The 12,018-nt window shown below is 15.9% G+C and overlaps 4 protein-coding genes across 4 annotated transcripts; 2 read left to right on the forward strand and 2 right to left on the reverse strand.

Moving 5' to 3' along the window:
* Positions 1 to 1,292: 1,292 nt before the first annotated feature.
* On the forward strand, positions 1,293 to 3,788 carry PRSY57_1463300 (hypothetical protein; the record flags this gene model as incomplete). Its single annotated transcript, XM_012910229.2, has 1 exon — positions 1,293 to 3,788. One exon carries the CDS (start codon positions 1,293 to 1,295, stop codon positions 3,786 to 3,788), a length of 2,496 nt encoding a protein of 831 aa, XP_012765683.2.
* A 301-nt stretch (positions 3,789 to 4,089) lies between these two features.
* On the reverse strand, positions 4,090 to 5,202 carry PRSY57_1463400 (zinc finger protein, putative; the record flags this gene model as incomplete). Its single annotated transcript, XM_012910230.2, has 2 exons — positions 4,090 to 5,051; positions 5,151 to 5,202. 2 exons carry the CDS (start codon positions 5,200 to 5,202, stop codon positions 4,090 to 4,092), a joined length of 1,014 nt encoding a protein of 337 aa, XP_012765684.2.
* Positions 5,203 to 6,679: 1,477 nt separating this feature from the next.
* Positions 6,680 to 9,539, forward strand: PRSY57_1463500 (hypothetical protein; the record flags this gene model as incomplete). The annotated part of the gene is made up of 2 exons (XM_020115361.1): positions 6,680 to 8,970; positions 9,101 to 9,539. The coding sequence occupies 2 exons, from the start codon at positions 6,680 to 6,682 to the stop codon at positions 9,537 to 9,539; spliced, it is 2,730 nt and encodes a 909-aa protein (XP_019970018.1).
* A 71-nt stretch (positions 9,540 to 9,610) lies between these two features.
* PRSY57_1463600 (zinc finger protein, putative) lies at positions 9,611 to 10,655 on the reverse strand (the record flags this gene model as incomplete). The annotated part of the gene is made up of 5 exons (XM_020115362.1): positions 9,611 to 9,646; positions 9,751 to 9,875; positions 10,053 to 10,112; positions 10,314 to 10,406; position 10,655. Coding segments are annotated over 5 exons (315 nt in total).
* Positions 10,656 to 12,018: the final 1,363 nt, after the last annotated feature.

Consider the following 12,018-nt stretch of genomic DNA (forward strand, 5'->3'; position numbering starts at 1 on the left):
AAAAAAAAAAAAAAAAAAAAAAGTTATATAAATCAAAATATTTATTAGATTTTATACATTTATTATAATAATTTTATAAAAATATATTATTATATATATTTAAACATTATCATTTTTATATATATTAAAATTATTTCTGTCATTTTATATCCCCTTTATTTTTTAGGTTGAACTAGTTTTTTAATCTTTAAAAACATATTAATATATTTTTTTCTTTTTTTATTATTTTATTTTATTTTATTTTTTTGTGTTATATATTTATTATTAATATTTATTTATTATATTTTATTTAATTATATTTATTTTTTTTTTTTTCTATTATTATTATTATTTTATAATTTTTAAATTCTACTATTTTTACTATAAATTCTTCTTATAATAATATGGGGGTAAGGTTTCTTATACCTAATTTTTTTTTTTTTTTTTTTTTTCTATTTGCATTTATTTACAATTTTTAAGTCTGATCTATTTCTCAGTATATATATAAAGTACAATTTATATTTAGTATATAAATTTTTTATTGCCCTTAAAGAATATACATATTATATATATATAATAATATATATATTACATATATATATAATATATTCATATATATATATATATATATATTATATATATATAACAATATATTATGGTATACTATACATATATAAATATTCATAATATATAGTGTTTAAGTTGTATTCTAAATATGTTATATATTATATGTTTAATATTGCATATGGGATGTGTTAATCATTAAAATTCATTATTTATGATGAAGATTTATATTAAAAAAAAAAAAATTTAAAGATTATGTAAAGATGAATCATTAAAATAAAAACAAAAAAATTAAAGGATTAAAAAAAAAAAAAAAAAAAAAAATACAATGTAATACAATACAATACAAAAAATATATAATATAATATAATATAATATAATATAATAGGGAAGAAAAAAAAAATATATATAATTTTTTTTTGATGATTATATTAATATTGAAATGATGAATATAGGTCAAGTGCAAACACGCCATGTATGAAATTAAATTAAATAAATATAAAAAAATGAAAAGAGGAAAAAAATTACAATTCACATAAAATAAGAATATATATATATATATATATCAACAAAACAAATAACATACATACTTATATTTATGTAGATGTGAATCACGTTTCGTTTTTTAATAGTAGATTTATATAAAAACATTTATATATATATATATATATATATATATATATATATATATATATATATATATATATATTATATATATATATTATAAAAATTTTGAAAGCTTGAAAGTTATGAAAAATTGTCTTTTCTTCACTTATAAGTATAAAGAAAATGGTGTTTCATTCATTAAATCATTTTTGAATTTTTCCAAATTTTATGGTGTAATATTTTGTAGAAATATTCACATTCAATTAAGCTTAAGAAAAAAAAAAAAAAAAAATGTAGAAAGCAAAAATGGTTATAATAGTTATACTACAACATGTATAGATTATGTTGAAAATAAAGGAAGATCTGATATAATTTTAAAAGGCAAGAATAATTATTTGACACATGGATATATAAATAATGATTTATATAAAAATGTTGTAGATAAAGAAAAAATAGTAATAAATAAAAAGAAAAGTAATAATAATAATAATAATAATAATAAAATAAATTCTTTTCTGGTTCAATCATTAAAAAATTATAATTTGTTTAATATATATTTGGATAAAATAAGAAAATATAATTGTCATAATAATAATCTCATAAAAAAAAAAATAATCAATATTAATAGTATAAAATATTTTGATTATTATATTTATTTATACAATATAGACGCCTTACTCATATATACAACACATAAATTTCATATGTTTTTAAAAGAAAAAAATAAAAAAGGATATTATACTTTATCAAATACATATAATATTTATATAGAAAACTTTTTAAATATTTTTATACAATTTAATTTTATTTTAAATGATTTTCTTTTATTTAAAGGAGAAGCAAGTTCTAAGCAATATTTTAATAATATATTGGATATATATATAAAGTATAATCCACATATTTTACTGATAAGACAAAATATTAAAAAAGATCAGGATAAAGTAATATGCTGCAATACATATTATAATGAAGATTTCTTTATAAAGGTTCTAAAAATAATTAAAATATTCAATCAGTTTAAATTCTTTAGTAAATTGAAAAATATTGACATTAATGATTATTTACAAAAATATTCAGAAAAAACAAATTGTACAAATATATTCTATCCTATCAAAAATAATAAACCTAACGATAATAAAAATGTAATAATAAATAAGAGAGATGAAAATGATGTATTCTATGAATGTATGCGTTTTACTGATGAAACGGATTGTATAAGTAAGGAAAATTATAATTTTTTAAAAAGTTTAAGAATTTTTGATGAGGGTCTTATGAATGAAATTGGATTAGAAGAATACTTTAAAAATAAAAGTCAAGAAGAACACAAAAAAAGGTTAATAAAAAAAAATAATATTAATAATGATGATAATAATAGTGATGATAATAATAATAATAATCATAATAATAATCATAATAATAATAGTGATGATAATAATAATGATAATATTATTCTTCATTTAAAATTTATGAAATCATTTAGCTATATCTTAAAATGTTTAATAAAATATTTAAATGAAGATGGTATATCCAAATTATTTATGTATTGCACGGTTCTATTCGATAAAAATATGGATAAAGATATTATTTGTTTCTATAAACATATGTATGAGCATGTGAAGAAAATGAACAAGATTAGTAATAAGAATATTGCTTATATATTAAATGGTTGTAATTTTTATTTAGGTGCTGAAAATATAAATTTAATAAAACATATATCAAATGATATATTAAAAAATAATAGAGTTATTTATTATAAAGAGAAGAAAAGAACATTTAAGAATATAAATAATATTGTACCATCACATTTAGAAAATATAATATATACATTTTCAAAAAATCGTTATAAGGATAAAAGAATGTTTTTGTTATTTACTCAAGTTATAAAAGAAAAATGTGAAGGTTTTTCTTGTATTACTTCTATAAATATATTATATAGTTTTGCTAATTTAAATTATGAAGAACTTGTATTTAATGTACTTTATGAAAAAATGAAAACATTTGATTTTATATCATTTATGATGTGTAAAGGATTAAATATAATTAAATTAATAAACACCTTATTATTAATAGAATTTAGAAATTTCCATAATAGTGGTATAAAAAAAATGAACCCTTTTATATTAACACATACTCAAATTAAGAGAATATGTGAAGAAAAAAGTATATTCAATGATTACAATAATAGTCATACCTTTAAAAATGATAATATAGAAATAATAAAAAAAAAAAAAGAACATATAATACCAACAAACAAAATATATCTAAAAACTGATAAAATGATATATAAAACATTGCTCGTTTCATTATTATATGAAAAAAAATGTTTTAAAAATTTAGATAATAATATATATGAAAATAAAATTCTAGATATATATAAAAAATTAATAAGATTAAACATAATTTGTGTAAAGGACAAAAAGGATTTATTTATTTTAAAGAATATCATAAAAAAGAATTATCAAAAGTTAAATATCGACGAATTTGATAAATATTTTGTTTTTTCATTTATTAATGCAAATATGAACAAAATAAACGTTCATAAATTAATCTATACATTGCAACAATATAATAAATTAATCAATGAAATGAATATAATAAATGAAAGTACAAAAAAAAAAAAAAAAAAAAAATTAATATAAATAACTGCATAAATAAAAACACATATATATATATATATATATATATATATATAAATATACATATTTATTTTTTTGTGATAAAAATTTTTTTTTAATTTTTAGTAAAAAAAAAAAAAAAAAAAAAAAAAAAAAAAAATATAAAAATATAAAAATATAAAAATATAAAAATATAAAAATAACAAGAAACTCATTTATTTGTTAAAATTAGGGTTTATTCATTAAATATATATATATATGTATATATGCATATATATATATTTATTTATTTATTTATTTATACACATGTAATATATTCCTATATTTATGTGTCCATGTCAAAGTACTTATTCAAGTACTGAGTATAATCTTCTTCTTCACTTGAATAGAAATTATAGTCATCGAAATTTTGTTCCACATTATTATCTAATTTGTTATCCCCATTTTGATTATCGTTATTATTTTTGAATTCCTCATCTTTTATTGATGGTTGCGATGATTTAATATCTTGATTATTGACATTTGTGTTATTTATATGATCATTATTTTGAACATTTTGGTTAGTAGAATTATCCATGTATGATTTTAAATTATTATTTTGATTATTTTGGGCTATATTTATTAATTTAAAAAAACTATCTGCTTTATTATATTTGAAGTCTAACTTAATAATATCTATAATTCCATTAATAAACCATGGATAATTATTTTTTTTTATTAAATTATCTATATTTATTTTATGATCCGTATTATCAAAAGTATGATATTTATGAATTAATAACTCCATTATATAATTTTTATTATTATAAAGAAATCTAATTTTATCATCTTTTGTTAGAACATTATCTACTTCTTTATTATATTCATCTGCATTATTAATACTATTATCTATTTTTACATGTTTAAATTTACATGCAGGATTATGACATGAATTATATATAACATTATTACGACAATAAAAAAGTTGATAATCATGAGAAAAGATACAATTCTGTTTATGACATGTACCTTTAACTAAAAATTTACATAACTTTGATATTTTATATATTGGAATAACATCGTGTGAATAAGTACATTTATCGTTATGTATACATTTCCCTTTTTTAAAAAAAAATTTACATGTTTCTTTTTTTGGTTCATATTTAAAATTATCAAAAGTGTTTTCTGTCTTGTTAATTTTTTTATTTTTTATCTTTTTCGTTTTATCTCCGCTTATATCTACCTTTTTTTTTTTTTTCTTTTTCTTCTTTTTTTTAAAGCTAAGAAGAGTATTCTTGGTTGTATTTCCTATACAAAAGAAATGAAATATATATATATATATATATATATAAATGTTTATATATATAAATGTATATATTTAATAATATTTTCCATTTTGTTGTATACCTGTTATGTCAGATATTTTCTCTAAAATGGCCTTGTCGTTTATTTTTTCCATCACTTAATAATATTATAATATATATTATTATATGTATAATATTGTATATTTAAAAAAAAAAAAGATAAAAAAAATATTTACTACAAAAAATATTATTCAAAGTAAAAATTATATATATACTAATATTATGTTAACATTCATTTTTTAATTATTTTAATAAAACATATTATATAAAAAATAAATATATTAGCATATATATATATTAAAATATATAATAAGAATTATTGATCAATGTATTCATTTATTAATCTATATTTTAGTTATTATTATATATTTTTGATACCATTTCTTTGGGTATAATTTAGTAAAGATTTAATTTTACATATTTTATATGAAATATATCTTCTAAATATTGTATTTATTCATATATCATATTATAAAAAAAATAAATTACTTATGATGCGTAGGATTTTAAAAAATTATATATATAAATAATAATATATATAAAAGATTGCATATATAATATTATATATATAAATAAATAAATATATATATATATATATATATATATTTTAACAGTATTATTAAAAAATATAGAATATGTTTACATGTGGGTCATTATTATATACTTTATATAATATTGTATTGTATTTTATTATTATTTTTTTTTATTTTAACTATATTTTTATTTATTTATTTATTATTTTTTTTTTTTTACAACGTGATTTTTAAACTAATAAATAAAAACAATTTTATGTAAAAATATATATATGTAACTTGAATTTTTTTCATTTAAAATTTTTTTTTTTCTTATATATTTAACAAAAATAAAATTAAAAAGATAATATTTGTATGTATAACTTATTAAAAGTTAATATATATTTTATACTATTATTAAAAAAATTAATAATGACAAATAAAATATTTATTTTGCTTATATTTTATTATAATTTAATATAATTTAATATAATATAATTTAGGCTTTCTTCTATAATTATTTTGTTATGTCTTTCAAATATATTGATAGAAAAAATATATATATATATATAATATATATATTATATTCTGATATTATCCATACTCTTAAATATATTCCTAAAAAATTTTAAATATTGTAATTATTTTTTAATATACAAAATATATCCTGATTATAATGTCTAATTGTTCTTATTTTTTTTTTCGTTTTCTAATTATTTTTTCCTTTTTCTTTTTCTTGGTACTTTCTACAAGGTCCTCTTAACACACTATATATTCTAATTCTTTTATTTCTATTTAAGACATAATATGTATGTAAATAAATATATATATATATATAATATATATATATATATATATATATATATATATATACGTATTATTATTTATTATTTTTTTTTTCTTGTCTATATATTCAAATATAAAGAAAAATAACTAAATGTATAATATATATATTATAATATTATATAAATTTAATAAGAAAAAGGAAAAAAAAAAAAACCTATTAAAATTATAAGAAATATATAATAAAAAAATAAATAAATACATAAAGGGCATTAAAATGATAAGAAAAAAAAATGAAATTACTAAAATAGGTGCTGCGGTTAAAGATCCAACCAATGCAAAAATTTACACAAAAGAGAATAAAATAAACAATGTAAATAATAATAAACCAATTGGTAATAAGAAGAAAAAAAATAAAAAGAAAAAGGTACCAAAAGATAAGATCCAAAAAGAAGAACATGTCGAAATAACTGAAAAAAAAGAACTAGTAGAAAATTATAAAATAAATACATATGATGAAAGTGGTAATAAATTATTAAGTCATATTGTATTATATATAAAATTAAGAGAAGAAGAAAAATTAAATGAATTGCTACAAAAGTATTATAAGGATAAATACATTCCCTTATTTTATATTGAATGTGATATAGATGTATGTATTTATAACATTTTTTTCACGTTATCCAATTCTAATGGTTTATTATATATGGATAGTAAAAATGATTACATGTTGTTAAAAAAAAAACAATCCATTTACTTTTATAACATATTAAATTGCAAATGTTTAAACACTATATTATATTACTTGAAAGAATTTTTTAAGGATTATAAAATGGATGATTTTGAAAATGTTTGTGAAACCTTACAGTTAACTTATTTCTTTTTCTTTCTTTTATGGAAAGATACGTATGAATTATATAACAATATAATAAAAAGGTTTTGTTTAGATACATTTAAAATTATATCTATGTTTAAATATTATTTATATGAAAAATATATAAGCTACAAAAATAAATGTATCTTAAATAAATTTGTGTTATTAAAAAAAATAGAGAGTGAAAATTATCATAATGATTTTTTTTCATTTGAAAACAAAGTAATTTGTAATTTATCTTATAAGAATGAAATCATATTTGAACATTTGAATATCAAGATATATTCTCCTGTAAATTTGGAGAAAAAGTATTTTATAAGTATACTTATAAAAAATAAGTCCTATGAATATATAAAGGATATGTTATTTTTGGATTTATTCCAAGTGCATATAATAACAAATTCTAATATGAATAATAAAGAAAAATTAATTAATACACCGAATGATATATCAAATATTTGTCATAACACAATGTGTAGTGATAAGGATGGGACTATAATATCACCACTTAATATAAAGGATAGTTCAGATGTGTTATTATTAAAAGATTATAAAAAAAGTGTATTTCAATCAGAGGAAAAGAATAATAATTTTAAATATGAATACATTATTGAAATGCCTCACTATATTTATGACAATGATGACATAGATGTATGTTTTATTGAATTTAAGAATAAAATAAAGTATAGGCATTTGTGTGAAGCAGAAATTTTGTTGCACACAAAAAATGAAACATTATTTGTTAACCCTAATATGATAAAAACATACAATGGAATGGATACAAATGAATATAAAGAAGAAAATAAAAGAGAGGAATATTTCATTTCATCAAATCTGGAAGAAATGAATATTCTTAGTACTCATGGAGAATATAAACAAGATATTTTAGCAAAAATGAATGATGATATTTGCTTTGATACAAAAGTGGGTGAAAATAAAGTGATGCACATGGGGAAATCTTATGAAAATTTGGAAAATACCAATAAAAAAAATAATAATAATATTTATAATAATAATATTAATAATAATGGTTATATACATACTCCCAAGGATTTAAATCTAAATGATGAATATGAATCAAACCTCTTATATATGGAATGTTTAATTAATAATAATGAAATAAATATTTGGAGGGTTCAAAATACAAAATTCAAATTAAATAATAAAACATATTTAAAAATACATTCGAAAAGAATAGGAAATTACTATATTGATTTAAATAATATTAAAAATATTCCTTATCAAAATTGGAGTATTGAATTTATGGATAATATTATAATTATAAAAATAATAAATAAAATGAATATAGAATTTGAATTTCATATAACGCGTGATGGTATATTACTTATAGATAACAAGATAGATATTTTAAAAGATTTATATAATATCCTTTTCGATGTACCCATGTTACTTTTATTAATGAAAAAAAAGGGAATAAACTTTTTGGTTACTAATATAGAAATACAGAAAATGATGAGCGAAAAATATTTTGTAGAAAATGATGAAACGGAGCAAAATATAATTCATGATATTTTATTATGTTTCAAATTTATGAATTTTTATTCATCTAATGAAAACTTAGATAACTCAAAAACGATAATAAAAATTAAGATACATGAAACAAGTATTATGGACAAATTAGGGGGGATATTAAATGAGCCTATAGATATAATATATGAAAAGACACACTGCAAGTAATGTAGATAATATGATAAATTCGAACAAATCAATGCTATAACAATAATATTAAATAAATAAATAAATAAATATATATATATATATATATATATATATATATATGTGCATGTATGTTTTTCTTTTCAGAATTTCCATTACTGAACGGAATGAATATCAAAAGAAGCTTAAGAAATATTTAACAAAACATAAGTCTTTATTATTTTGCCTATTCGAATTATGTGAATACATATATTTGTTTCTTGATAAAAAAGAAAAAATAATTGAAAATAATAAACACGAAAAAAATATACAAGATCGAGAAGATGATAATCAAGAAGATAACAAAAATGATATAAAAAATTTTCAAAGTTTATTAATTAATATATTTAATTATAACAACATTAAAAAAATTAAAAATGTAATAAAAGAAAATGATAACAATAATAATTGTACAATACCAAATGAAAATATTAACATATTGGACGATCAATATAATGATATCCTCAAATTTAATGAGATGGCATATCATTTTTATTTATTTTTAAAACTCACCAAAATGGTTTTATTAACAAATATATATAAATAAAATAATATACATACATATATATATATATACAATTCTTTATATAATAAAATTTATTCATTTCCTTTTATAAATTAAAAGGTTATTTCTGCAGCCCTCAGTGCGTCCTTCTAAAAAAAAAAAAATAATAAAAATAATAATAACAAACATAATAGTATCTATTATATATTCTTATACATTTATTCGAAAATATTTATGTAAATATTAATATTACGTAGGTATGTGCTTTTTCTTGGTTTAATTGTTTCACTCTTCTTTTGTGTTTTTTTGATTTTTCATGTTGTATTTTTGCGTCGTTATTTATAAAATAAATATCACAAGCGAAGCATTTAAATTGTCCTATTTTGAAAAAGAAAAAAAAAAAAAAAAAAAAAAAAATTGTTATATATTTAAAATAGGGACATAAAATAAATAAATTGATAAATATTTTAATATATATTTAATATTTATTTTATTTAATATTTATTTTATTTAATATTTATTTTATTAAATATTTATTTTTTTTGATTAAATTACCGCATCCTTTTTTATTTTCATCCAAAGGAAGTTCTGGTTCATTGAAGTAATCATTATATACTACAAAAAAAAAGAAAAGAAAAGATAATAATAAATATATATATATATATATATATATATATATATATATATATATATAGGCTTATATATAAATATGAGCATGATTAAAAGATTATATATATATATATATATATATACATATTGTTAGCGATTGATTGTTTTCTGTCTTCACATGAAGAATAACAAATTTTTTTTAATTACCTTGATCGTAGTCTCTTTTCCTTTTCCTTGTTTTTAGAATTTTACTCTTTATAGTATTACGTGGATTTTTCTTTTTTCTTGTTGATAATGCCACTAAAAAGATAAAATATAAAAACACACACATAAATATATAAATATAAATAAATAAATAAATAAATAAATATATATATATATATATATATATATATAGTATAAATTAATAAATTATGAATATATCATTCTTTAATTTTTTATCGGGGCAAAGATTCATAATATATTAAGGTCTTCATTTATTTTATTATATTATGACATTTCAACTTCTTTTTCTAATTGTTTTTTTTCTTTTTTTTTTTTTAATTTACTTTGATTAGTTTTTATTTTCTTATGTTTTGCAATAAATTCTTAACGATTATATTAAATGATACATTATACAATATATATTTATATATTATAATTAAGATTAATAATATTTTCTAATTAACTATTTATATAAAACATTTTACTTTATATTATATATATATGTTATATATTTCTCTAATAGTTATATAATGAGAAAGAGAAAAAAAAAAAAAAAATAGAAAAAAAAGAATACATATAATTATATTTTAATTTTTGGATAAAAAGCTTCCTTTATCACGCTAATTAAAATTATGTATAAAAAAAATAAAGTATTTTTAATAAATTAAAATTAAAAATATAAATAAAAAAATAATAAATGCAAAAATATATAACATGTATAATGAGAAAAATAGAAAAAGAAAAAAATATATATATAATTTTTACTATTTTGAAAATGGTTATTTATATTTCAATATTATGTATATATTATTATATGCATTAAAGATTTTCAGTTACTTGTTTTTTTTTCCCCCTTAAAAAAAATGGACTATTAAAAATATATAATATTCCTTTGGTTTTGAAAGGAAAAAATAGGAACGATGTAATTTAGTTTTTTTAATTTTTTATTATTTATTTATTTTATTATGTTTTTTTTTTTTTTTTATTATTATTTTATTATTTATTTATATTTTTTAATTTCTTCTCACTTTCATATATACTTATTTTTAATTAGAATTATTGTGAATATAAAAAAAAATTGTTTTTGTATATATCTTTTAAAAAAATAATAAATATTTGTGAATATATTATGAAAAGGGATAATTTTGTTTTCTTTTTAAATATATATATATATATATATATATATATATATATATATATATTATATGTGTTTATATATTTTTTTTTTTTTTTTTTTTTTTTTTTATTTTTAAATAAATATGGCTATTTTCCTAATTATTTCTCTTTTAAAAAAATGATGAATATGTTAGATTGTTATAAACATATCATTTAGAATATCAAGCTGAGAAAAAAAGAAATAAAAAAAATATATAAAATAATAAAATCACGAAAAGAGATATTCATTTATAGTATATCCTTTTCATATTTCATTTATATATATATATATTTATTTATTTATTTATATAAATTTGTGTGTCATATATATTATATATAAATTGGCGTTTGTAATATATTATATGCAAATGAGTATGGTTATATCTATAATTATATTTACAAAATAAATGTGTTGCATTTTTTTTTTTTTTTTCCTTAAAATTTTATATTTTTCATAATTGTATTTTTATATATTTGCAACTTTAATATTTTCTTTTTTTTTTTTTTTTTTTTTTTTTTTTTTTTTTTTTTTTTTTTTTTTTTTTTTTTTTTT

This window comes from Plasmodium reichenowi, chromosome 14 (assembly GCF_001601855.1).
Source record: "Plasmodium reichenowi strain SY57 chromosome 14, whole genome shotgun sequence".
In the NCBI taxonomy this organism is placed as follows: Eukaryota; Apicomplexa; class Aconoidasida; order Haemosporida; family Plasmodiidae; genus Plasmodium; species Plasmodium reichenowi.